Source organism: Sardina pilchardus, chromosome 23 (assembly GCF_963854185.1).
Source record: "Sardina pilchardus chromosome 23, fSarPil1.1, whole genome shotgun sequence".
NCBI lineage: Eukaryota > Metazoa > Chordata > Actinopteri > Clupeiformes > Clupeidae > Sardina > Sardina pilchardus.
In genome coordinates this window covers 16,833,947-16,861,037 of record NC_085016.1, presented here as the reverse complement: position 1 = coordinate 16,861,037, position 27,091 = coordinate 16,833,947, and the positions used below count along the sequence as shown (strand labels likewise).

Genomic DNA, 27,091 nt, shown 5'->3' with positions numbered 1-27,091 from the left:
AAGAAACCATCAAAACTACAATGCCACATGGAAACAAAGCACCCTACTGTCAAAGACAAACCTGTCGAGTAGCGTACTTTAAAAGGTGACACAGGAGTTGACACACTTCACAAATGTACCTAACGCCAGCATGTTCCAAAGAAGTGCAGGCACTTTGTGTGTCTTAGCACAAATGTTGGCTTGAAGGCTAAAATATGGGTTGCAACTTAATAACCATGGGAAATTGAAGGTCCCAAAGCTAGACCACTGACCTAAACCATATACTCTCTGAAAGTATATTCCCTAAAGATGTGATTTAAAGTCTTGAAACAAGTTTTATCCTCTTTACTTTCACATGCATAATACAAAAGGTCAGGGGTTCCCAAATATCTTTTGACCCTATTTTGATGTCACAAAACGTTTGTGATCATTCAGATATTATGGTTATGGTAGCCTATTTAACAGGCACTTTTGTCCAAAGCTACATACAAATAACAATACCATAGTTAAATTTAACAGTATGGGCCAAAATGGGCCTCTGGCTCATGGACAATTAACAATCAACAAACCTTGTCTAGGCCCCTTCCCTTTCCTGATATCTTTATCTAAGCTGTTCTTAATTAGTAACTCGAGACATTTCCGTTACTTGTTTGCCATTGACTTTTGTTTGAGAGTTCACACAGATTACAAAATGTTACAAAGGACAGATTCATTCTTGATAAGTTGTTTTAGTTGACGAGGACTGCTAGCTGCTAGATGAATTTACACTTGAAATAGCATTTTTGCTAATGAAAAACCAAATGTATCACTTTGTTTGCATCTTGTACAGTTTTTTAGAAATATGAGGATGTTGGTGCCATCATCAAACCATCAAAAGAGAAAGTGATGCTCACAAATTAATGGATATAACATTTCTATTTTTATTCTAATTTAAAAATCATCGATCTCTACTTCGCAACTGACTAATGTCTATTCAATCACTGAAAATGTTCATGACGAGGCTCAGCTTTGTCAAAGGACAGACTAGTATCCAGTTAGGATCATATTTTTAATCAAACTCTCACGAATTTATCCTCATAACCTTAGAGGCTTTGCATGACAGATAAACTCTAGATCGGTGCCTTTCAAGTTTGTTGTTATGTTTCAGATTTCAGTAGATTTATAAAAAATAAAAGACTGAAATGTCTAATTTACATAAGTATTCAGACCCTTGTTATGACGCTTGCAATTTAACCAAAGAGTGTAGTACTTCTATACTCTTTGATTTTACTCTGGTGTATTCCACTTCCGTCAATGGTCCTTGAGATACTTCTACAACTCGATTGGAGTCCACCTGTGCCTAAATTAATGCTTTGGACATTATTAGGAGAGGTACACATCTATCTAAAGTGGGGAGAACCCGTGCTAAAGTTTACTAAAAAAGAGGAATATAAAATCATCTTTTGGAAGTTGATCTTAATTCCTTAATTAAAAAAATGAGTTAAAATCCAATCTTTATAAATACTTATTCTCCCCACTGTAAATGAGGCCGTTAGTCCTTATGTAAATGGTACTGTATAAGTTTGTCTTTTATATTATGGAAAATGTTTTTTTTTTAGAATTGGAGTATGGTGTGTAGATTAATGAGGAAAAGTGAATTGAAATCATTTTAAGATAATGTCTGAAACATAAAAAAAAAATGTGGAAAACTTAAAAGAGTCTGAAAACTAACCCTAACCCCCCATATTTTGCCCGCAAATTCTATGTTGTACATGGTCTTAGCAAAAAGCTGCGGAATGGTTGCTCCCCGGCCCAGAATAGCGTAGAACGGGCCCTGCACTCCTGATAACATTTTATAATCACTTTGGCAAACAAATAATGGAAACTCATTAAGATAAAATGATATCATACGAGTAAAGAAAGGTGACACTAGCTGTTGTACTGTAAGTCTAGTCACACTAACTAATTGACAACATGAAAACACTGTAAATGCTATTGTGCACCAATAACAGCTTGAAGGCATGCAAAAGGATGTCTTTTGCCAATCGTAGGGTGTCTTATGGCAATCTCATGCTGCATTTTCTGGCTCAGACCACACAACTACAGAGTGAGTACAGTAATTTCCCGCATATAAGCCCCATTGTGAACAAGTCGCAGGACAAGTTAAAAGAAACAAAAGCATATTAGCACCATATTAATTGCCCCCCTGTATTAGCCTCAAAGCTGAAGAAAAGTTGCAAAATCAATGTATAAGCCAAGGCTAATAGTCGGGAAATTACGGTAGTGTGGCCTATGTGGGTTAGAGTGTTTTCTTGTCCTGAACCATTTACCATCCAAATTAATTTGAAGAAAAAATGTCTGAATGACAGTTGAAGAATTCTATACACTGTTATATCACACTGTTACCCTTACTCAAGTAATACTTCATTAAATTAAGCACTGATTTTTTAGATCAGCAATCTCATTAATCCTGACTCTACGAATAAGGACTTATCTTCCACTGAAGAGTAAAAAACATAAAAAAAAAAAACCCAATAAACTTTCAAAATCTTCTTGTGAATGTAAGAAAATCACTGACATTGTGAAATGACACACATCGTATCTGTTCCATTTGCTATCAGACGCATGATATGAGATCAGGTTGCTTTATCAGATTGATTACAAAAGCAAACTGAACAGGGGGGTCCGCGCATATAAAAAGGGACAGGTTCTACCAATGCTTCACTCAGATCCAGGTGAAGACTTTGAGCAGGACAACCATCATGAAGGCTGCCATTATCCTGTGTGCCATGCTGGCACTTTCTGAGTGCATGGTCAGGTCAGTATCTTTGTTCCTTCCATTCCGAAGTGCCAAAAGAAGCTATGCCTAGCAGTATGGAAAACTGCAACCAACTAAAGGCTGATGTGTGGTACCAGGCTGACACTCAGGTCTCTCTCTCTTTCCCAGGATTCCCCTGAACAAGGTGAAGACCGCCAGGGAGAAGCTGGAGGAGCAGGGCCTGTGGGAGGAGTACAGCATGAAGTACCCCTACAGACCCTTTGCCAAGTTCAGCAGCTACGCTGTGGGCAACGAGCAGATGACCAACGACGCTGACGTGAGTCAACAATCTCATCTAAACAACAGTTCAAAATTTCCAATGAATAGCAATTGCTGTTATTGGGTCTGAGCAGACTGGTAACCTCACATTTGCCATGTTCTCCCACACAGCTGGCCTACTTTGGTGTGGTCTCCATTGGAACCCCTCCTCAGTCCTTCAGAGTGATTTTCGACACGGGCTCTTCCAACCTCTGGGTGCCCTCTACGTACTGCAGCAGCGCTGCCTGTAGTATGTACAGTATAGTGTTCACTCTGCTAAACACTGATTCATGAAATAGTGAATCAGAAATTGTGTGAAGATGAAAATCAAATGCAGTTTGAAGTTGACCATCGACAACAAACATGTTTCAATTAACCAAATAATTGTTCTCTTTTAGACAACCACAAGAAATTCAACCCCAGCCAGTCCTCTACCTTCAGGAATACTGGAAAATCCCTGCAGATCCAATATGGAACTGGCAGCATGACTGGACTCCTGGGCTATGATACCGTTGCTGTGAGTGTTGTAAAAAATGAGTAATCATGAAGTGACTAAGCATACATACAGCACACAACAATCTATCAAGCCAGAAATTAGGAACTATTTGCAATTTCAACCAAACTTTCAAACAATCTAAAATCTCAGCTATGCTTCCTATAATTTGTCATTACTAGGTTGGAGGTATCCAGGTGCCTAACCAGATCTTTGGACTGAGTCAGACTGAGGCTCCTTTCATGGCTAACATGCAGGCTGATGGCATCCTGGGCCTGGCCTACCCACGCCTGGCTGCTTCTGGAGCTCAGCCCGTTTTCACCAACATGGTCCAGCAGGGCCTGGTGCAGGACTACTTCTCCGTTTACCTGAGCAGGTACCAAAAATACATTTCTGAACAAAACTAAAACTCCATAGGCCTGAAAGAAGCAGGGCACTTATTGTGCTAATAATTGGTTTCAGTACAGGCCTCTACTCTGTGACAGAACCTTTGTCAGTGTGCTTCCTGAAAACCAGAGGTGCTTGTCAGTTTGAGGAGGTAGTTCTCCACAAAGATGCTGGGAGTTGAAAGGAGAGATACCATAAAGATAGAATGTTAACACGAAACTGTTCAATTTAATCTGTTCGCCCAAATGCTCGCCTTTGCTCATGTTCTGACATTTACTTTTCTGCACAGAAACTCTGCATCTGGCAGTGAGGTGACCTTCGGTGGTTATGATCCCAACCACTACACCGGCAGCATTACCTGGATTCCCCTGTCCTCTGAGACCTACTGGCAAATCAGTGTTGACAGGTACAGTGACATATGTATGGGTAATATCTAAAATAAATATATATGTATTGCAAGCCATACTTAACACTACGCAGGAAGTAGTATTTTTCAGGTAGCCACTGTTAAGAGTTCACATAAACAAGGCTCAAAATAATTAGGCTGGGTAAACCCAGCCTGATCTGCCAAGGATTTGGATTTTGCCCTGCAGCTCAGGCTGGAAACCTGCATATCGATTTCTCCTGCTTCCTGTCCACGTTTGCTGGGTCCAATCACAAACTAGCTTATCGAAGTGGCTGACCCAGATCGTGGGTGTGATTGGTTGAAGGACTATCCAAATGCGTACAGTCATTTGAACTATGACCACTGATCACGCCTCTTGTGCAGTAGAAATAAAGCTCAGACTCCTCAGACTGATGTTTAATCTTAAAAGACTGAGCTTAATATGGTGATAGCCAGACTACAAAATAATTGGAAATAAATTGTAAATTATGTTGCAATATTGTTGTGGATGAGGCAGCGTGAATTAATCCGTTTATCTCATCGCAGTGTGACCGTCAATGGCCAAGTTGTTGCTTGCAACGGTGGATGTCAGGCTATCGTGGACACTGGCACCTCTCTGATCGCTGGACCCTCCAATGACATTTCAAGCATCAACAACGCAGTCGGTGGTGTAAGTATAACCGAGAGCTTGACCACTGCTCCAAGTTATTGTTCATAAATATGTATGAAGGAATAATGATAATAATAATATTTTTTATAAACACTTTATAACAACTGCCCTACACGGCTTACAAGCTACTTCATGTAGCCTACGTATTCAACATATTTAAAACAAGATTCTACTAACTTTCACAGAACCGAAAATGGTTTTAATCGCTTAAGTGAATACCTTGTCTGGTCTTAGAACTATGTTCAGTGCGGCAACATTGGAAACATGCCCGACATCACTTTCAACATCAACGGACACGCCTTCACCCTGCCTGCATCTGCCTACGTCCGTCAGGTAAGCGCTGCTTTAAGAGCAAACGTAATACAAAAATACAATAAATACAAAGGGCTGTAGGATATACTGTGGCAAGGGGGATGTGTTTGACATTTTCTGAATCTCTTTCTTTGTAGTCCAACTATTATGGCTGCAGCACTGGATTTAGCGGAGGTGGAGACAGCCTCTGGATCCTGGGCGATGTCTTCATTAGGGAGTACTACACCATCTTCAACATGGGCCAGAACTACGTTGGACTGGCCACGGCTGTGTAAAATGTACCATTTGCGACCGACTGAATGTATCAATAGTGTCTCATGCTGAAAAAACACCTCGACTATGTATATGAATGTTTAGTCCACATGAACACTGCCATCTATGCAAACTGTGGAAAAACTATGCTGATTAAAACTAATGAAAGCATGTCGGTTTGGTCTAACTTTGTGATACACATACCAGTCAAGTGGGTAACTGGCAATTGTTGAATGTTGTTTTGTTGATTGAGGGGCATGTCGACGAATTGATGAGTGTACGTAGCAACCGACAAACACCAGCAGAATAAATAACAGGGGCACTCCTGATATACAGGAGCTTGTCACATAATTAGAATATCATCAAAAAGTTGATAGTAATTCCATTCAAAAAGTGAAACTTTTGTTTACAGTATATCGTTTAATTTTGATGATTATTACTGACAACTAATGAAATCCCAAATTCAGTATCTCAGAAAATTAGAATATTACTCATGACCAATACAACAAAAAGTTTATTACCTCCGCCAAGGAGGTTATGTTTTCATCTGGGACCGGCGTTTGTTTGTCTGTCTGTTTGTTTGTTTGTTAGCAAGATAACTCAAAAAGTGTTGGATAGATTTCGATGAAATTTTCAGGGAATGTCAGAAATGACCCAAGGAAGAAAAGATCAGGGTGTGATTTTGGGAGTGATTCGTAACACCGCCGGGATTCTGGAGCCATTTATGTTTTTCGGTTAGTGCTGTAATGGCATGGTATGGCCACGTGGTGGCGACCTGAATAGTACAGGTTCAAATGCATGACAACCTACTGTAGGAAGAACACTACAGGCGGAGGTCTGCGCTCTCTGAGTGCTTTTATAGTTTTAGAAATGTTGGCCGACTGAAAAAGTATGAACATGGAAAGTATGAGCATTTACAGCAATCGATTCTTAGTTGGGGCTCCTTTTGCCTGAATTACTGCAGCAATCCGGCATGGCATGGAATCGATCAATCTGTGGCACTGCTCAGGTGTTATGAGATGCCCAGGTTGCTCTGATAGTGGCTTTCAGCTCTTCTGCATTGTTGGGTCTGGCATATCACATCTTCCTCTTCACAATACCCCATAGATTTTCTATAGGGTTAGGGTCAGATGTAGCCTAGAAATCTAGACGCACCCTAGCGGCCAAAAATATTTATGCCTAGCGGGATGGTCTAGGGTCGCACCGTGGGGGCCAAGCCTGCACTAGGCTCCAGGCCAGCCTAGCCAATCAGAACACTCTATCTGAGAACGGAGTCCTTGAGCCCGCCTTAGCTCACCTTTGATGAGGCTAACGAAGCGCGCTCGTTTGAATCGGCTTTTGAAGAGTTAGACTTGGGCTTTTCTTTGAAGGTTGAGCAGAAAGAAGCACTCAAGTCATTCGTTTTAAAGAAGGATGTATTTGCCGTTTTGCCGACCGGCTACGATTGGTCACAAATGCTGGCCTATTACGTGCAGAGGCAGTTTGAAAGACAACTGTTCATCCCACCCACAGGCTTCAGCCCTGTGAATGGTCCGACCCCAGACTATACATTTCTGTATAGTTTGGCAGATGAGTTTGCTGGCCAATTAAGAACAGGGTCATTCCACCTCAATTCAACGGATTTTAGAGAAAATTTCTGCTTGACCATCTCAGATTTGCTTCAAACTTTTACCATCTAAAGAGTAACCATTTAAACTAACTTAGCCAAAATATTAGATTGGTATACCTAGTACATCCAGAGAAAAACATTTTTGAACATGGTACCCCCCTTCTGATTTTTGGCACATTGGCGCCCTCATCTAAATCTGCAGCAAAGTTCAGATGTCATTATCTCAAAAGGTTTTCAAGCTAAAGACTTCTGTGAATTTTCTGTGAATAATGATTGCTACGTATAGATTCCACATATTCATTCGTAAGCTGTATGTGTTGACACTGACTGTGTTTCAATCTTGTGAAATCAGAAGAAAAATGGCTGATTTTTGTCACATCCCCACATTGGGTGCCCCATTACACAATTTATAAACAAAATGTTTGGCAAATGGTTATGTCTCTCTGCAGAAGTGTTTAAGCTGTTTTTGAAAAAGTAATTAAGAGGTGTCTATATTGCTTTTTTGTTGGAAGTATTGTAACACAAAACTGAAAAATAATCAATTTGGATGATATTGTATCTCCCCATTACAGAGGTATGACAACCAATGAATTGAACACATCTCCAGAAAGAGTATGGAATGGGCTTTCAGACTGTGAAATTTCAAGATGGTATTATGACTATGGTTATTGAAATGTTATTTTTGAAATATTGGTCTACTATAACAACACATTGCTGATATCACTAAATAGTGATATCTAGTGGCATTAAATAGTGGCAGCAGCAATTTATTTAGGAAATACAGGAAATATTTAATTAGTTCATCACCCAGCAAGTAAATGAAAAAATAAATGTTTAACAGAATAAGACATAAACATCTGATACTTAGGAATGATACAAGGATTATGAAATCATGAAATAATAGCACAAAAAAAACAACGCTAATTGTTGTAATAGACCGATATTTAAAAAATAACATTTAAATAACTGCAGCCATAATACCATCTTGAAATTTCACAGTCTGAAAGCCCATTTCATACTCTTTCTGGAGATGTGTTCAATTCATTGGTATAGCTTGTCATACCTCTGTAATGGGGAGATACAATATCATCCAAATTTATAATTTTTCAGTTTTGTGTTACAATACTTCCAACAAAAAAGCTATATAGACACCTCTTAAAGACAGCTTAAACACTTCTGTAGAGACATAACCATTTGCCAAACATTTTGTTTATAAATTGTGTAATGGTGCACCCAATGTGGGGGTTTGAAAAAAATCTGCAATTTTTCTTCTGATTTCACAAGATTGAAACACAGTCAGTATCAACACATACGGCCTACAAATGAATATGTGGCATCTATAGGTAGCAATCATTAAATTTGAAGTCTTTAGCTCGACAACTTTTTGAGATAATGACATCTGAACTTTGCTGCAGATTTAGATGAGGGCGCCAATGTGTCAAAAATCAGAAGGGGGGTACCATGTTCAAAAATGTTTTCTCTGGATGTACTAGGTATACCAATCTAATATTTTGGCTAAGTTAGTTTAAATGGTTACTCTTTAGGTGGCACATTTTTGAAGGAAATCTGAGATGGTCAAGCAGAAGGCATTTGTTGAATTGAGGTGGAATGACCAAACAGGGATACCATGGTCCTTAAACCAGGTACTGGTAGCTTTGGCACTGTGTGTATGTGCCAAGTCCTGTTGGAAAATGAAATCTGCATCTCCATTAAGTTGGTCAGCAGCAGGAAGAATAAAGTGCTCTAAAACTTCCTGGTAAACGGCTGCATTGACCCTGAACCTCAGAAAACGCAGTGGACCAACACCAGCAGATGACATGGCACCCCAAACCATCACTGACTTTGGAAACTTTACACTGGATTTCAAGAAACATGGATTATGTGCCTCTCCTCTCTTCCTCAAATGCGAGAATCTATGATAGTACAGGGGTGTATTGGGGTAGCTTGCACATTAGGACAGGCTAAATCAATGCAGAACGATGTATAGATTTTGGGCAACATTTTTTTTCCCCCCGGGGAAAAACCTTGAATATTTTTTGTCAAATATAATTTTTTGCCTGTCTGCAGTCCAGACCTGTCATGTACTGTAAGGTGCGTTAATTTAACATTCAACAAACCCCGCCTAGGTCCCTTTTTCCTTTCCTGATATCTTTATCACTGCTTTGAATTAGTAACTCAAGACATTTCCATTACTTGTTTGCCACTGACTTTTGTTTGAGAATTCACAGAGTTTGCAAAATGTTATCAAGGACAAATTAATTGTTGATAACTTTTGTAAGTCAAAGAGAACTGCTACATTCACTGACACTTGACAGGATAGTCTTATTGGTTTTTGTTGTTGTTGTTGTTTTTGCATATGACAAACTTAACTCTTTACTCTGACTACACTTTGTAAAATGTTTATAAAAATAGCAGGATGCTGCTGCTATTTTCAAACTAACTGAAGATAAAGCTACAGTGTCCTATACAAAATTATATAACTGTAATGGATACAAAGATAAAATTAAAGATTCACTAATTTATCACAATCACCAGACAGCAAATGTTAGACCTGGTATCCTGATAAGAGTCAACATATTCATGTGACATTATAACTGGGACAGACTGTCCAGTTAGAAAGTCATTTTGCGGTCCTGTTTTTAATTAAATGGTCATCAAAGTTATCCTCTAAGTCAAGAAGTCTTGCATGACAGGAATCTGGCAGTTGTCTTTGTGACACCAAATTTCCACCATGAACTCCTCACACTCAAGAAGGTATGAAACAAAGCCTCTAGGCCTGTGCCTCAGTGAACTGCAGCACCCTGTAAAATTCATGAACAAAACAACAATGCACAAAATCAATCCCCCTTCCAGCAGTCCCATATGATCATGTGTGAAATATAAATCATACGTCTCACTAGTCAATCAACTTGTTTCTTGTTTTATCATACAGTCATCAGTACACTATAAATCCAGCAGGTCTACCACCCTCATATAGCCTGGCTGAATTTGCACCTGAGATGTTCATTGTTCATGCATGGCAATAATAAATGATTCCTTAAATAGAAATATTCCCCCTTTTAGACACCCTATGTTTTGTCCATAAACTCTGTTGTGTCCAAAAGCTCTGCGAAATCGCAACAAAAAGCTTTCCAGCTCAACACAAAGTCATTTGATTTTTTTTGTTTAAAAGTTGCATGTACAGTAGATGTACCAAACGGGACCCTTGATGATAACATTTGGCAATCACTTTGAACAGTCAAACAAAAGTAATTCACTGGCAAACAAGTAATGGAAACTCATAATGGCAGACTCATATCATGAGAGGAAAGAATAGTGACAACAGGGGTTTAAGTCAAGCTAACTAAACCGAACAAATTGCTGAAACACTGCAAATGCACGTTTGCGCCAATAACATCTTGAAGGCATGCAACAAGACGCCCTCTTCCAATCCTGTGGTGTCTGATAGCAAAGTCATGCTGCATTTTCTGACCCAGACCAGAAAACTACACAGTGCATAACCTGTGTGGCCCGTATGCTTTCCTAACGTTGAGCATCTACCATGGAAATTAATCTGAAGAAATAAAAAAGATCTGTCAATGTTGACTCTATGAATGAGGATTTATTTTCCACTGAAGAGTAAGAAATACAAAAAAATAGCTGACATTGTCAAAGGACACACCACGTATATGTTCCATTTGCTATCGGACGCATGATATGAGTTCAGGTTGCTTTATCAGAATGATTAAAAAAAGCAGACTCAACTGAGGGGTCCGTGCATATAAAAAGGGAAAGGTTCTACCAATGCTTCACTCAGCTCCAGGTGAAGACTTTGAGCAGGACAACCATCATGAAGGCTGCCATTATCCTGTGTGCCATGATGGCACTCTCCGAGTGCATGGTCAGGTCAGTAACTGTGTTCCTTCCATTCCTGAAGTGTTGTCATGCCTAAAGAAGCCTTATGCCTAGCAGTACGGAAAACTGCAACCAACTATAGAAAGGCTGATAACTACAGTAACTCCATGTTGACTTGGGCCTCTCTTTCCCAGGATTCCTCTGAACAAGGTGAAGACTGCCAGGGAGAAGCTGGAGGAGCAGGGCCTGTGGGAGGAGTACAGCAAGCAGTACCCCTACAGACCCTTTGCCAAGTTCAGCAGCTACGCTGTGGGCAACGAGCAGATGACCAACGACGCTGACGTGAGTCAACAATCACATCTGAACAGTTCACTATTTTCAATGAATAGCAATTGCTGATATTGGGTCTGAACAGACTGGCAACCTCACATTTGCCATGTTCTCCCACACAGCTGGCCTACTTTGGTGTGATCTCCATTGGAACCCCTCCTCAGTCCTTCAGAGTGGTTTTTGACACTGGCTCTTCCAACCTCTGGGTGCCCTCTACGTACTGCAGCAGCACTGCCTGCAGTATGCATAGTGTTCACTCTGCTAAACACTGATTCATGAAATAGTGAATCAGAAATTGTGTAAAGACGAAATTCAAATACAATTTGAAGTTCAATTAACCAAATAATTGCTCTCTTTTAGACAACCACCAGAAATTCAACCCCAGCCAGTCCTCTACCTTCAGGAATACTGGAAGATCCCTGCAGATCCAATATGGAACCGGCAGTATGACTGGGTTCCTGGGCTATGACACTGTTGCTGTGAGTGTTGTGAAAAATGAGTACAATCCTTAATTGACTAAAAAGTGTTAAAAAGAACATACCGGCAAGAAATTAAGAAATATTTGCAATTTCATCAAAAACTGCGGAAGTCTGACCAACTCTCCAACCATCTAAAATCTCACAAAAGCTTCCTATAATTTGTCATTACTAGGTTGGAGGTATCCAGGTGCCTAACCAGATCTTTGGACTGAGTCAGTCTGAGGCTCCCTTCCTGGCTAGCCAGCAGGCTGATGGCATCCTGGGCCTGGCCTTCCAAAGCCTGGCTGCTTCTGGAGCTCAGCCCGTTTTCAACAACATGGTCCAGCAGGGCCTGGTGCAGGACTACTTCTCCGTTTACCTGAGCAGGTACCCACGAAAAATCTCTGACCAAAACTAAAAGCTTATATGCATGAAGCCAAAGGTGCTTCAGAGAGGTAGTTCTCTGCGAATATGCTGGAAGGAGTTATCATTCAGTTGGAATGTTAACACAGAACCGTTGGAATTCATCTGTTCAGACTGTGCGCCCTAAATGTTTGTGAATGTTCAAGGAATTTAAACGTACCCCACCCCATCTCATGTCTGACATTTACTTTTCTGCACAGAAACTCTGCATATGGCAGTGAGGTGATCTTCGGTGGTTATGATTCCAACCACTACACCGGCAGCGTTGCCTGGATCCCCCTGTCCTCTGAGACATACTGGCAGATCTCTGTTGACAGGTACAGTGACACATGTATGGGTCATATATAAAATAAATCTATATGTAATGCAAGCCATGCTTACACAAAACAGCGAGAAGTAACTTTTCAGGAGCCATCATGTTTTAAGAGTTCACACAAACAAGGCTCAACGTAATAGTAATTCATTTGTAAAGAATGTCATAGTATTGTTGTGTATGAGGCGGCATTCATTTTTTTGTTATCGTAGTGTGACCGTCAATGGCCAAGTTGTTGCTTGCAACGGTGGATGTCAGGCAATTGTGGACACTGGCACTTCAATGATCGTTGGACCCACCTATGACATTTCAAACATGAACAACGCAGTCGGTGGTGTAAGTAATCAAGAGCTTGAGCACTGTTCCAAGTTATTGTTCATAAATGTGTATAGAGGAATAATGATAATAAAAAACTGTCAATGCCCTTTGTAACAACCCTACAAGGCCTATATGCAATTGCTAGTATGCATAGCCTACATATTCATCATATTTCAACTTTCAATAAGATTACACTAACTCTTAATTTTAACAAAACCGAAAATGTTTTTATTCGTTTAAGTGAATACTTCTGTCTGGTCTTAGAACTCTGTTCAATGCGGCAACATTGGAAACATGCCCGACATCACTTTCAACATCAACGGACACGCCTTCACCCTGCCTGCATCTGCCTACGTCCGTCAGGTAAGCGCTGCTTTTAGAGCAAACGTAATACAAAAAAAAAATCTACACTATGGCTGGTAGGATTAATAAAGAACTGTAGGAAATAATGTGGCGATGGGAATGTGTTTGACATTTTCTGAATCTCCTTCTCTGTAGTCCAACTATTACGGCTGCAGCACTGGACTTGAAGGAAGTGGAGACAGTCTCTGGATCCTGGGCGATGTGTTCATTAGGGAGTACTACGCCATCTTCAACATGGGCCAGAACTACGTCGGCCTGGCCCAGGCTGTGTAAAATGTACCATTTGGGGACCTACTGAAAGCATCAATACTGCCTCCTGCTGGAAGAACACCTCAGCTACTTACATCCATGTTTAGTCCACATGACCACTGCCATATGTAAACTTTGACAAAACCATGTTGATTAAAATAAATGAAAGAATAACAGTTTGGCCTTGCTTTGTGACACAAATACCACACATCTTTGCAGTCAAGTGGGTAACTGGCAACTGTTGCTTGTTGCTTTGTTCAGTGTCTAACTCAGAGGTTCTAAAAATGGGTCAGGGGATCCCTAGGGGTCTACGAAAGAATTTGATTTTAATAATAATTTAAAAAGCATATCTATGATGATGTGATGATCTAGATGAGAACCCTTTGCACCAATAAAACAGGCAAGTTGCGTCTGGTGCTCCTAAATCACAAACACGTCAATCTGTTATGAATCACTTAAATCATTACACTTAGGTCACGATGAACCACTCTTATTGCAGCTTAGCTTAACTGGCTCATTTGCCAGCAAGGTAGCTGGTAAACATCGAATGCAAAATCTGAAGTTGGCAAAAGACCAAAGGCTCCATTATGGGTACTCGGCCTATTGTCCCGGCAAAAGGGACAAGTACTAGCCTGGTTGTAAACCAGACCCTTGAATCTTTCAGATTAAGGGTCTGGCCACGAATAATGTAATGGACCAACTTGAGGGGAGGCACCAAGCGTGCATTTGAAAATCTCACTACATGCAATTGGATAACAGTACGACAAAAGTGTTCTGAGTTTGAACGATGCAGCATTGTCGTCATCAGTTTATCTCGCCTTTGGCCCGCCTATATCAGATAGATAGATAGATAGATAGATAGATACTTTATTGATTCCCAAGGGGAAATTCAAGAAAAGATACATCGATTTGATTGTTACCCCAGATGGTTGGGGTAAACGTAACTTGCATCATTGCTCGTGGCCAGAGTATCTTGCAGACACAATTCAAACTGTGTTCTCGCGAGAACTCTGGATTTTCAGGGTAGACAAGTACAGGAACGCCCTGCTATTTAGCCCTTTCAGCTGTTGTGTCTCCACTGATTACAGGACCTACTCATGTAGCCTTTACTCTGTGACAGCAACACTAACTAGATAATTCGCTAAATCCTTTATAAGCATTTCGCTTGCGTGTTCAGTTACAGTAATCTAAATACTCCTACTACCCAAATTATATTCCTGCAGGTCTTAAACATCAACATCATTGGAAACAGTTTGCCTATTCTTAGATTGTATGGAACTACCTTCAAATGGAGAAAACTGAAGTCCGTATATACCACCTATGAATGGCTGTCCCAAATGAAATGTTGGTTTCATTTAGCCTGGCTAATGGCGCCTACCACTTCTCAAATGAGACGTGGTCTGGCAACCAGACGTTCATTTTCTCGTATTTGAAAATATGCCCAGATCCGTTCATTGGGCGCCACGGATGTCTATCAAATGCGTCTGTGCATAGCTCATCATCGTCTTGCTTTACCCCCTGTTCTGTGATTGGCCCCCTATCTCAGTCAAAAATGAGGGCATTATTTCCAGACTGGCTTAGCAGGATGGGAACACCCAGGCTAGGTTTTTTTTGTAATTACTTGATAAATGAATATACAATCAAATTCTGATTAGTTAAAGCCTATTTTTTTCATCTGACATTAGCTTGTTCACTCAGTGTAGTTCAACTCAACCTACAGTATAAATGATTTAGCTGAAACATCTGCTTTACTAGATAAAAAAAATTGCTTGTCTTCCTCTCTCCCCTCGTTACTTATCACGCCAATGTAGGATTTTTTAGGGAACGCACCAAAGTACCTAACCTGAGGTAGGTACAGTTGAGGCCAAAATGATTAGCCCTCCTGAAAGTTTGGAACACTAATCAAAAATTCTCCCTAAGATTTTCATCCCTGATAAAATGTTAAAAAATCAATTTGCATAACAAACCTCAGTGTCGATGAAAATGCAAAATATATCAATCTCTAGAGAGAAAAATCATCAGGGATGTTAGCAAGCATCCCCGTACATCCGTCAAAATGATAGTTGCTGACCTTGAGACCACTGGGTTTGAAGTCTTGAGGAAGACAGTAGCGGGGGCTTTTTATTGTGGAGGCCTCCAAAGTCATCGGGCGAGAAAAAAAACATAACTCCAAAAGGGGCACTTCAAAGTCAGACGGAACTTTGCCTATGCACATTTAAAAGCTAAAAATGAGCTTTGGAAAACTGCCCTCTGGTCTGATGAGATTAAACTGGAGCTGTTGGGGCACATGGATGTTGCCTATGTTTGGTGAAAAAAGGGAAGGCCTACAACCATAAAAATAATGGTCTGGGGGGTAATCATTTTGAACATGTACATTTTTCGAAGGGGTGTCACTTGCGCTCAAGCCTTGTCGGTGCTCACAGTCCAGGACCACAGGATCAGAAACGCTAGCTGGGCTACTTCTAATAGACTAACCCAGAGATGACTGGAGTCAAAAAGGTACATTTTTCCTTGGTAAAAAAATATCATCAAACTTTGTGGGCATGCTGTCTTTGCTCCTTTGTAATCATATAAACTATGCACATTTTTGGAAATTGACGTTTTCATGTAGAATCAAAGATTTCACAAGGGGGAGCTAATTTTGGCCTCAACTGTACTTGTTTCAGCCCTGCAGACGTTCTTGAAAATTGTCTTAATGTGGCGGTTGCGGCAGCGTAAACACGCAAGAACGGCAGAGACCCAGTAAAACTACCCCAAGTTCCTGTAGTGGTAAACCCCCACAAGTTACAAACCTGCCAGAAACAAATTGGACAGTGAAGCTGGCACCAACATCAAATACAAGCACATTTAAGATGGACCGAGCCAAAATGGAAAATTGTCCAGTGGTAACAACAATACAAAATTGTAATTATTTTTGGAAATTTTAGACTTAAAAGAGGAGGGACCATCCAACTTGTTATTAGTACACAGTTCACACAGTTCAAATGCGAGTAGCTACAGTATGATGGTACGGAGGTGCATTGGCCCAGCGTGCACATTAGGAAAGGCTAAATTAATGCAGAACGATGTACAAGTTTACAGGTTACAGGCAACATTTGCAGTCAGACTTTGTTCCCCCATGAAAAACCTTGAATATTTTTTTAAAACAATGTCAAACTACATTCTGCACATACAACGACTGTATGGATCCATATTAAAAAAATCCTGATGCTAAAATGGCCTGTCTGCAGTCCAGACCTGTCATGTTGGGTGCATCAATTTAACAATTCAACAAACCCCACCTAGGTCCCTTTTTCCTTTCCTGATATCTTTATCTAAGCTGTTTTTAATTAGTAACTCGAGCCATTTCCGTTCTTTGCTTGCCATTGACTTGTGTTTGAGAGTTCAAAGAGATAGCAAAATGTTATCAAGGAAAGATTAATTCTTGATAACGTTTACGAGTCGGCAAGAACGGCTACATTCACTTACACTTGAAAGGGTAATAGTCTTATTTTTCGTTTTTTGCATGTGACAATTCATCGAATTACTTTGCAGCACTTTGTATAGTTCTGTAAAAATAGCAGGATGTTGCTGCCATTTTCAAACCACCAGAAGAAAGCAACAGTGCCATATTCACATTTTTTTTAAATGTGGTGGATATGCAATTAAAAGTAAATCATATGCACAATGCACATTCTAATTGATCACAATCACCACAGAGCAAATATATTACATATGTTATTTACATATGAATGTGACTATAACTGATTCACAACTAACTACATGTAATCATTCAATATGCTTATGACAAGGCTCAACTTTGTCAAGGGACAGAATGTCCAGTAAGAAAGACATTTTTCCAGTTTTCCATGACAGGAATCTTGCTTTGAATTTATTTGTGACACCAGTTTCACTTCACCATTAACTCTTCCTCACACTCAAGAACATTTGAAACAAAGACTCTAAGCCTGTGCCTCAGTGAACTTCAGTACCCTGTAGAAATGCTAATCTGAATGATATCATATAAAAAAAAAACCCAATAATAAACAAAATAAATCCCCTTTCTCCAGAAGTTCCATATGGTTATGTGTGGAATATAACTCATTCGTCTCACGAGTCAATAATCTTTTTTTCTTTTTTAACCATACAATCATTAATAAGAAAGTACACTGTACATCCAGAGAGTCCACCACCCTATAGCCTGGCTGAATTTGCAACCTGGTGTGTTTATTGTTTATAAATGACAGGTAATAATGAATGATTCCAAATTCCTCAAATAAATGAATATCTCTAATGTTTTGAATTTCCAGAACCCTTTATTTGGTCCATAAACTCTATTATGTCCAATCTGTCTTCAGAGGTCTTAAGAGAAAGTCCACAAGCTCTCAACGTGAATTAAATATGGTGTTAAAAGTTGTATGTCGACGTACCAAAAGGGACCCTTAAGAATGCTGCTGATAACATTTGGCAATCACTTTGAACCGTCAAACAAAAACAATTCATTGGCAAACAAATAACGGAAACTCATAAGGGCAGACTGATATCATGAGAGGAAAGAAAAGTGACACCAGCTGTTGTGTTATAACAGTTGTAAGGAGTTGAAGTCAAAATCTAACTAAACAAAAATGCTAAAACGCAGCAAATGCTAGTTTGCACCAATAAGAGCTCGAAGGCAACAGTCTTTTGCCGATTCTATGCTGTCTTATGGAGTCTCATGTTACATTTTCTGACCCAGACCAGAGAACTGCACAGCATTTTCCTGACGCAGACCATCTTACATCAAAATTAAGAAAAATTTTAAGGAAACCACCAATGGAAATCAGAGACTCCACAAAAGAGGACTTATTCTCTCCCGAAGAATAAGAAACAAACAAAAAAAAGAAAGTGAGGAAATCGCTGACATTGTCGAAGGACACAACGTATATGTTCCGTTTGCTATCAGACCCATGATATGAGATCAGGCTGCTTTATCAGATTGATTAAGAGAGCAAACTGAACTGGGGGGGTCCGTACATATAAAAAGGGACAGGTTCTACCAATGCTTCACACAGCTCCAGGAGAAGACTTTGAGCAGGACAACAATCATGAAGGCTGCCATTATCCTGTGTGCCATGATGGCACTCTCCGAGTGCATGGTCAGGTCAGTAACTGTGTTCCTTCCATTCCTAAAGTGTTGTACCAAAAGAAGCCTTATGCCTAGCAGTACAGAAAATAACCAACTACAGAAAGGCTGATGTGTGGTACCAGGCTGACACTCTCTCTATTTCCCAGGATTCCTCTGAACAAGGTGAAGACTGCCAGGGAGAAGCTGGAGGAGCAGGGCCTGTGGGAGGAGTACAGCAAGCAGTACCCCTACAGACCCTTTGCCAAGTTCAGCAGCTACGCTGTGGGCAACGAGCAGATGACCAACGACGCTGACGTGAGTCAACAATCTCATCTGAACAACAGTTCAAAATTTCCAAAGAATAGCAATTGCTGTTATTGGGTCTGAGCAGACTGGTAACCTCACATTTGCCATGTTCTCCCACACAGCTGGCCTACTTTGGTGTGGTCTCCATTGGAACCCCTCCTCAGTCCTTCAGAGTGATTTTCGACACTGGCTCTTCCAACCTCTGGGTGCCCTCTACGTCATGCAGCAGCGCTGCCTGCAGTATGTACAGTATTCACTCCACCATGTACTGACTCATGGAATAGTAAACCAGAAATTAAATGAAACTCAAATGCAGTTAACCATCAACAACAAACATAGTAATGCCATGTTTCAATTAACCAAATAATTCTTCTCTTTTAGACAACCACCAGAAATTCAACCCCAGCCAGTCCTCTACTTTCAAGAATACTGGAAGATCCCTGCAGATCCAATATGGAACTGGCAGTATGACTGGAATCCTGGGCTATGACACCGTTGCTGTGAGTGTTGTGAAAAATGTCCAGAAGCTCTCAACACAAATGAACTTAAACGTTGTGTAAAAAGCTGTACGTGGCAAATGGCAAACTGATATCATGAGAGGAAAGGAAAGTGACACAACAGTGTTACAACAGTTGTAAGGAGTTGAATTCAACCTAATTAAACTAGCAAAATACTAAAAGTTACTAAAGCGACTAAGCAGTGTTACAAAAGAACATACAGTGTATCAAAAAGTAAGACAATTTCATCCAAGAACTGTGAAAGTTTCACAACTACTGAGTGGTAACCTACTCACAAAGTTGACATTAACCCAACTCTCCAATCATCTAAAATCTCGCAAAAAAGCTTCCTATAATTTGTCATTACTAGGTTGGAGGTATCCAGGTGCCTAACCAGATCTTTGGACTGAGCCAGACTGAGGCTCCCTTCATGGCTCACATGCAGGCTGATGGCATCCTGGGCCTGGCCTACCCACGCCTGGCTGCTTCTGGAGCTCAGCCCGTTTTCACCAACATGGTCCAGCAGGGCCTGGTGCAGGACTACTTCTCCGTTTACCTGAGCAGGTACAAACTAAAATAAAACTAAAACTCCATAGGCCTGAAAACAGCAGGGCGCTCAAAGTGCTAATCATCGGTTTCAGTACAGGCCTCTACTCTGTGACAGAACCTTTGTCAACTAGAGGTGCTTGACAGTTTGAGGAGGCAGTTCTCTGCAAAGATGCCAGGAGTTGGAAGGAGAGATACCATAAAGATTGAATGTTAACACAAAACTGTTCAAATTAATCTGTTCACCCAAATGTTCGCCCTTGTTCAAGGAACGCTCCCAACCCGATGTTGTAACATTTACTTTTCTGCACAGAAACTCTGCATCTGGCAGTGAGGTGATCTTCGGTGGTTATGATTCCAACCACTTCACCGGCAGCGTTACCTGGATTCCCCTGTCCTCTGAGACCTACTGGCAAATCAGTGTTGACAGGTACAGTGATACATGTCTGGGTAGTCACTGTTGTAAGAGTTCACATAAACAAGGCTCAAAATAATTGGAATTTAATTGTAAATCATCTTGCAATATTGTTGTGGATGAGGCAGAGTGAATTAATCCGATCATCTCATCACAGTGTGACCGTCAATGGCCAAGTTGTTGCTTGCAACGGTGGATGTCAGGCTATCGTGGACACTGGCACCTCTCTGATCGCTGGACCCTCCAATGACATTTCAAGCATCAACAACGCAGTCGGTGGTGTAAGTATAACCGAAAGCTTGAGCACTGTTCCAAGTTATTGTTCATAAATGTGTATAAAGGAATAATGATAATAATAATATTTCTTATAAACACTTTATAACAACTGCCCTAAACTTTCAACAAGATTCTACTAACTTCACTTTCACACAACCGAAAATGGTTTTATTCGCTTAAGTGAACACTTCTGTCTGGTCTTAGAACTATGTTCAGTGCGGCAACATTGGAAACATGCCCGACATCACTTTCAACATCAACGGACACGCCTTCACCCTGCCTGCATCTGCCTACGTCCGTCAGGTAAGCGCTGCTTTTAGAGCAAACGTAATACAAAAATACAATAAATACAAAGGGCTGTAGGATATACTGTGGCAAGGGGGATGTGTTTGACATTTTCTGAACCTCTTTCTTTGTAGTCCAACTATTATGGCTGCAGCACTGGATTTAGCGGAGGTGGAGACAGCCTCTGGATCCTGGGCGATGTCTTCATTAGGGAGTACTACACCATCTTCAACATGGGCCAGAACTACGTTGGACTGGCCACGGCTGTGTAACATGTTATGAAATGTTGTGTTTTGGTTGTGACAGAACTACATGATCACTCGCAGCTCTAATGGCATTTTAACAACATTTGCAACCTACTGAAAGTATTAACAGTGCCTCATGCTGAATGAACACCTCGGCTATTTAGATTAATGTAATTACACACATATTATGTAAACGGAGAGAAGCGGTGCTGAATAAAAGTATATTAAAGCATAACAGTTTGGCTACTCTGTGATACACACACATCTTTGCAATCAAGTTGCCAACTGACAACTGCTTGTTTTGAGTGTCTTGGCAGGAAGTCTGGTGTCCATGCCAAAGTCCAAGTCAAACTACCTTAAAGTGTTTAGTGTTTTCTCCTACTATTGAACTGAGAAGGCAGAACTTCCAGCCTCACCCATAGAATAATTCCATTGGCCTTTCAATGAATTATAGAACTGTGGCTGTGTGACCAATGACCAAGTCCCAGTCCCCTGCAGCGAGGGGTGCTGTGGCATAAAACTCTGTGTGAGGGTCACCACCGCAAACCAGGATGAGAATGAGCAAAAGATGTTGATCTCCAGGGCAACAACTAATCAAACAACAAATCTGACAACATATACAACGATAGAGCCAGAAATTGAAGGAAAAGGGTGTCAGCACCATTTGTCCATCTTAAACATGTCCTATATTGCTTGTGTACCCTAATAGCAAGTACTTAAGCATATACTGAAGGTAGCTTACCCTGGGGTCCTTCTGGTTGATGATAATGGCCAGTAGCAGACCATCAGGTGAGAGCGATGACACCAGTGCTCCTCGGGACTTCACAGGGCAGCAGGGAATGGCTAGCTGGCCCAGGGGGTACGTCTTGGCCACCCAGAGTGCGTCATATCCCACAGGACTGAGAATCGAGCAAAACTCTACTTCAGAAACTAGCAAATCAATAACGACTTTTAGCAATTTGGACCTAACACAGTGACAAGTCCCTTTAAAATAAAACTACAAGCCCAAATCAGAAAAAGTTGGGACATTGTGTGAAATACGAATAAAAACAGAACGTAACAATCTGCAAATCTCTCTCTGCAAAACTCATATTAAGTTGCAAAAAGGACACAGACAACATATCAAATGTTGAAAATGACTTTCCATATTTTCCAAATAGTGAATGAATTTCAATATTTCATGGAAATATATTATCATTTTGAATTTGATGCCAGCAACAGGTTTAAAAAAAAAGTTGGGAAGGGGATAACAAAATGCTGGGAAAGTTGTGTAATGATAAAAGAAAACAAAAGGAAGAATGTTTCACAACTAATAAGGGTAACTGGCAACATGATATGGATATGGAAAAGAGCATCCCACAGAGGCAGTGTCTCTTAGAAGTGAAGATGTAGGGGTATTCATCACCTTGTGTAAACCTGAAGTTAATGCTCTCACTGTTATACAGGACATTTCTATTTTTATTAGTGCAGCTTTGAAATGATCCATGAAAAAAAAATTATGGGTTCGGGTTCGGATAGGATCGCGTCAAGGTCTAGATTGCCTATAATGACTCCTGCTATAGGCACTCACCTGAACCTATCACTGCCTACCTGAGCTTTCTATCCACTCCCTCATCCCACTGCAGCTTCAGGAAGGTGATGCTCAACTGCTCTCCAACGCAGAACACAAATGCAATCAAGCAAACATCTCCAAGAACCTGGCCGGGGACACAACAAAGGCAGGATCACTGGCATGTCTGTGCAAATTGTCTGGCAAATACAATGATGCAATGGTCATAATTGTTCAATATTTGTGTTGAGTATAAATAACTACACAATTTGTTTGTAAGGGCTTCACAACATTTCTACTGTCACTGTATGATCTGATTGGCTACCGTGTTTACTACCTGACTCTGGATGAACAAACTGTGGCAGATTGCTTCCTTATCAGCGACAGATGGGAAAGCCGTGTTGGACGGGGCATGGACCTGGCTCCAGCGTCCACTGACTGTGGCCCCACGAACTGCGCTGAGCTCCAGGGGGGACGTACACTCCCACAGAAGCACCTGTCCCGAGAGGGTCAGCAGAAGCACTCGATGGCCATCCCCGGACACCTGCAGAGTGAGGGGTACTCCATTCTCTTCACCAACAAACAAAAAGACAAACACACACATAAATACAAACAAAAACACACACACAGAGTTTGAGTCTTCAATCTTAGATTCACACTTTGACATGATGTTCTACATGCTTCAACTTGCTCCAAAAGCAAAGCTACCAAAGAAGGCAGACATATTGCTGTAAAACATGCTCCAGGGCAACAGTAAAACATATACAGTGTACAAACACACATAAAACATATACAAACATATAGAGTGTATACACACACACGCGCACACACACACACACACACACACACACACACACACACACACACACACACACACACACACACACACACACACACACACACACACACACACACACACACACACACACACACACACACACACACCTTTGGCTGCAGTCAACTGATGAATCACATCTGCCACTGGAGAGCTTGTCTTGAACAAGTCTGTGTCTTTACTCCACAGAAACAGATCTCCAGAAGTAAGTATCCCTGCCAACCACATACCTGCCAGGGTAACAGGGACAACAGCAACAGCTTACATAAACCACGTCTGAATCAATGTGAGAGGCTACGGCTAGAGTTAGTCTACTCACCATTTGGCGAGCTGGCCATTACCACAACACTGGAGAGCACAGTTTGCAGTTTTGGATTTTTTTTCTTAGTACGTCCTGTCACCAGGTTGACCTCGATGATGCGGTTGTCATCTAAAAGGAAGACATTCTCCTTCTCCTGTAAGGAAACGATAACACCCATCAATGACTCGACTTCATTCTAACGATACTAGTGGTTATTAAGTAAATTAAGTCTTACCATGCCTAACCAGCAGAAGCGCGGCCATGGCTTCTTCCCTTTGATGCTGGATGAAAGCGCCACTTCCAGCTTCAGCTCCATGTTCAGCTCCTCTATTGGAACACTTTTCACTCGCCCCTTCACCTCGTCTTATTACAGTATCCATTCAGGACAACAGTCTCCAAAGTGTTTACGAATGCTAGCCAATGTTTTGTCCATTTGTGGAGACCTAGACAGTGGAGCAGATTCTTTAATTCAAGTTTGATCAGTTCTCGTTCCTGTCTGCCTGACTACACGGCTGGATAACTGACTGTTGACCATTATTAGCTAGTTTATAACCATTATTAGCTAGTTAACGCAATAATATGAGCACAGTAATGGCAGTGATAACGTTATCAAAATTGTAATCTAGCTAACGTTAACCATCAGTTAGCCTGGGTGGCTAGCTGTTCGACATAATAGTTTGCCCTTACTACAACAAAATTGGAGATATTTGGAAGTGTTTGGAAGTAAATATGGGTATTGAGGGTACCAACATACGACAATTATTACCGTCCCCGGTGTTATTTGTAGCATGCAAAGCAAACCATCTGACGTATCAGGTATGTTTGGAAATGGTCCTGTGATAACTGAGTCGCTAGCTACGTAAACCTTTCTCCACACTGCCCTTCAGCAGGGAAAAAATTGAATTGTGATATTGTGAAAAATCCACAAACAACAATATATCACATTATCACTTACCACGAACATTTGTTGTGAACTATCAGTCTTGTCCGTGAGCACAACCATAACACTGAGCATTTTCGAATCTCCCTCCGCTTCCGGGGACTCGGAAAGCAGAGATTCTATGGTGCGCTTTCTTCACGGGGAAGCTACAGGGTTGCCTGGTAACTCAACTAGGACAGCCTGCTGTGCTGAGCTGACTTTTTTTTCTTCAACTGATGCTGGGGACAGCTACCTAACCTGTCTCTCTGAAGTTTGTTAATGTCCTACAATTGTGTAAGGATACAGTATGAGACATGGACATTAATACATTTCATCACTAAATTAATTAGTTCAAATATTTATTAAAATGTAATTTATTAATTAAATAATGCCTATTATCCCCTGTCCAGGGCCCTGGAAGGCTACACATTTAAAATGCCTCCCTGCTTAATAACGTTGATCACGATCATTACATTTGAGAGACTCCTGCAGAGCAGACCCTTGGAATCATCCTAAATGTCCCCCGCCTATGCACCGGAATCGACCCTGCCCATAATCCTTGGGGGTGGCTTTTTCCTTGTTGGGTGTGGTTTCGTGTTAAATTATGTAGAAACTGAAGCCTATATAGCATGACCTCTGGGGTTGACTTCACAATTCAAAGACTTCACGATTTATTCTTGACTGGGCTCATGTCTGGGAAGTGTAACCCATCACGCTGAAGAATGGACGCAGAGGAGTGGGTCGAGTCCTTCGCTAGAGGTACCATGTGCCTATTGGGCATAGTGGGCAACAACTGGCTAATGTTCAGGTCAATACCAGGATCCAAGTCTCAGCTGAAGACTAACGATGTCCTCTTTGTCAATCTTGCTATATCCAACCTCATCACCAACTACATGGTAGACCTGCCTGACACCATGGCTGACTTTGCTGGAAACTGGTTCTTGGGTCTGACCTACTGCCGAATCTTCCGTTTCTGCGCTGACCTGTCGGAGACCAGCAGCATCTTCTCCACCCTCTTCATCAGTGTGTTCTGGTACCAGAAGCTGGTGGGCTCACTGAAGCGTGGAGGGGCCCCTATCCGCCTGGACAACCTGCGTCTGGTTGCTGCTCTGTTAGGAGGAAGCTGGATGGTGGCCATCGTCTTCAGCATACCCCATCTCATCTTTGTCAAGGTGGAGGAAGGGGATGAGGAGGTAGACTGCGTGGATGACTTTCCCTCTCCCATGGCGCACCAAGTCTACGAGATCCTGTACCTGAGTTTGGCAAACGCCATTCCAATTGGCGGCATCGTCTTTGCGAGCATCCAGATCGTGGCCACCCTTTTGCAGAATCAGCAGCGCATTAGAGGAATAGGGGCCGGTGGAGTAGCGGAGTCATCAGCAGACAAGCCACAACAAGGAGCTCCAGAATCGTCTGGCCCAGGCCAAGCACCACAGGACGCCAACTCTCAACCACCTCAAGGTCCATCCACCATTTGCGCTGGTGCCCCTGAAGGTCCTGTCCAGCAGCAACCACAGGTAGTAACACCCAAAGCACCAGCCAAAGGTGGGAGCAGCGGATCCGGTGGCCAGGTGCGAGCTGCTAAGAGTGTGGTGGCGGTGGCCTCGGTCTTCCTGGTGTGCTGGCTCACACACCTGCTTCTCCGCATCACCAGCAACGTGAAGACGTCGGAGGTGGTGGTGGAGGTGGCGAGCTACATCGCAGCGTCCTACACCTGCATCATCCCCTACATCTTCTTGTACGGGGTGAAAAAACTCACCTGTACCTGTAGATAGTGAGATGGAAACAACAAGAGCGGCATATGGGTCAATGACCCATTGCTTGTAGGTCTACATTCATATAGACAGTATTGGGCAAAACTAATCATGTAATAAATCATGAATGCTCTGACATACTGTATATTTCTCAGCATCTTCATGAGCTGAAAAACAGTAACAGTGATAGTTTTTCATTACAATTTGATTTCACATTTACATTCTAATTTCCATCACAACTGTGCAGGGAGAAGCTCACTTCGGCAGAGTGCAACAGAATGGATCAGTATCATAGAGATTTACTGTGTTTGATGTTCTAAATAAAAAGCAGTTAAGATGAGGTTCATGATCATTTTTTTCCATCAACATAAATGTCATTATATCTGTGCTTTGGCAAGGGGTTAATTTCTGAACGGTAAACAGGATCACTAATTGTTCCCCTGTTCAATGTTCAATTATGATAAAATGGATTCATGGTCTCAAGTCTCAAATGGATTCAAGTCTCACCTCTGGGTACAGTCACAATTAAGATAAATGTTTTACCCAAATCAAGTGGGACACTAGTCATATTCCCATTACAATTCTACTTGATCAGACAGGTACATTTAACCAAGAGCACAAAGTACACTGAAACCAAATACAGGGCCACT

General features: G+C 41.3%; 5 protein-coding genes across 5 annotated transcripts in view; 4 read left to right on the top strand and 1 right to left on the bottom strand.

Annotated features, from left to right (window-relative positions):
* The window catches only part of cplane1 (ciliogenesis and planar polarity effector 1), a 61,547-nt gene extending 36,739 nt beyond the window's left edge, over positions 1 to 24,808 (bottom strand). The window contains exons 1-7 of the mRNA XM_062528482.1: positions 24,724 to 24,808; positions 24,004 to 24,211; positions 23,787 to 23,922; positions 23,578 to 23,697; positions 22,970 to 23,202; positions 22,674 to 22,780; positions 21,826 to 21,982 (exon numbers count right to left, since the gene is read on the bottom strand). Coding sequence (XP_062384466.1) covers positions 21,826 to 21,982; positions 22,674 to 22,780; positions 22,970 to 23,202; positions 23,578 to 23,697; positions 23,787 to 23,922; positions 24,004 to 24,084 — 834 coding nt within the window. The 5' untranslated portion in view covers positions 24,085 to 24,211; positions 24,724 to 24,808. The remainder of the gene's footprint in view (positions 1 to 21,825; positions 21,983 to 22,673; positions 22,781 to 22,969; positions 23,203 to 23,577; positions 23,698 to 23,786; positions 23,923 to 24,003; positions 24,212 to 24,723) is intronic.
* LOC134071675 (pepsin A-like) lies at positions 2,721 to 5,556 on the top strand. Its single transcript, XM_062528479.1, has 9 exons — positions 2,721 to 2,776; positions 2,906 to 3,053; positions 3,167 to 3,284; positions 3,433 to 3,551; positions 3,710 to 3,903; positions 4,204 to 4,320; positions 4,846 to 4,969; positions 5,204 to 5,302; positions 5,419 to 5,556. Exons 1-9 carry the CDS (start codon positions 2,721 to 2,723, stop codon positions 5,554 to 5,556), a joined length of 1,113 nt encoding a protein of 370 aa, XP_062384463.1.
* LOC134071048 (pepsin A-like) lies at positions 10,972 to 13,454 on the top strand. Its single transcript, XM_062527611.1, has 9 exons — positions 10,972 to 11,027; positions 11,171 to 11,318; positions 11,429 to 11,546; positions 11,667 to 11,785; positions 11,958 to 12,151; positions 12,388 to 12,504; positions 12,713 to 12,836; positions 13,083 to 13,181; positions 13,317 to 13,454. Exons 1-9 carry the CDS (start codon positions 10,972 to 10,974, stop codon positions 13,452 to 13,454), a joined length of 1,113 nt encoding a protein of 370 aa, XP_062383595.1.
* On the top strand, positions 18,494 to 21,110 carry LOC134071046 (pepsin A-like). Its single transcript, XM_062527609.1, has 9 exons — positions 18,494 to 18,549; positions 18,681 to 18,828; positions 18,942 to 19,059; positions 19,201 to 19,319; positions 19,687 to 19,880; positions 20,176 to 20,292; positions 20,435 to 20,558; positions 20,758 to 20,856; positions 20,973 to 21,110. Exons 1-9 carry the CDS (start codon positions 18,494 to 18,496, stop codon positions 21,108 to 21,110), a joined length of 1,113 nt encoding a protein of 370 aa, XP_062383593.1.
* Positions 24,809 to 25,409: 601 nt separating the features above from the next.
* LOC134071758 (chemokine XC receptor 1) lies at positions 25,410 to 26,462 on the top strand. The gene has a single exon (XM_062528597.1). The coding sequence runs from the start codon at positions 25,410 to 25,412 to the stop codon at positions 26,460 to 26,462; it is 1,053 nt and encodes a 350-aa protein (XP_062384581.1).
* The last annotated feature ends 629 nt before the right edge of the window (positions 26,463 to 27,091 follow it).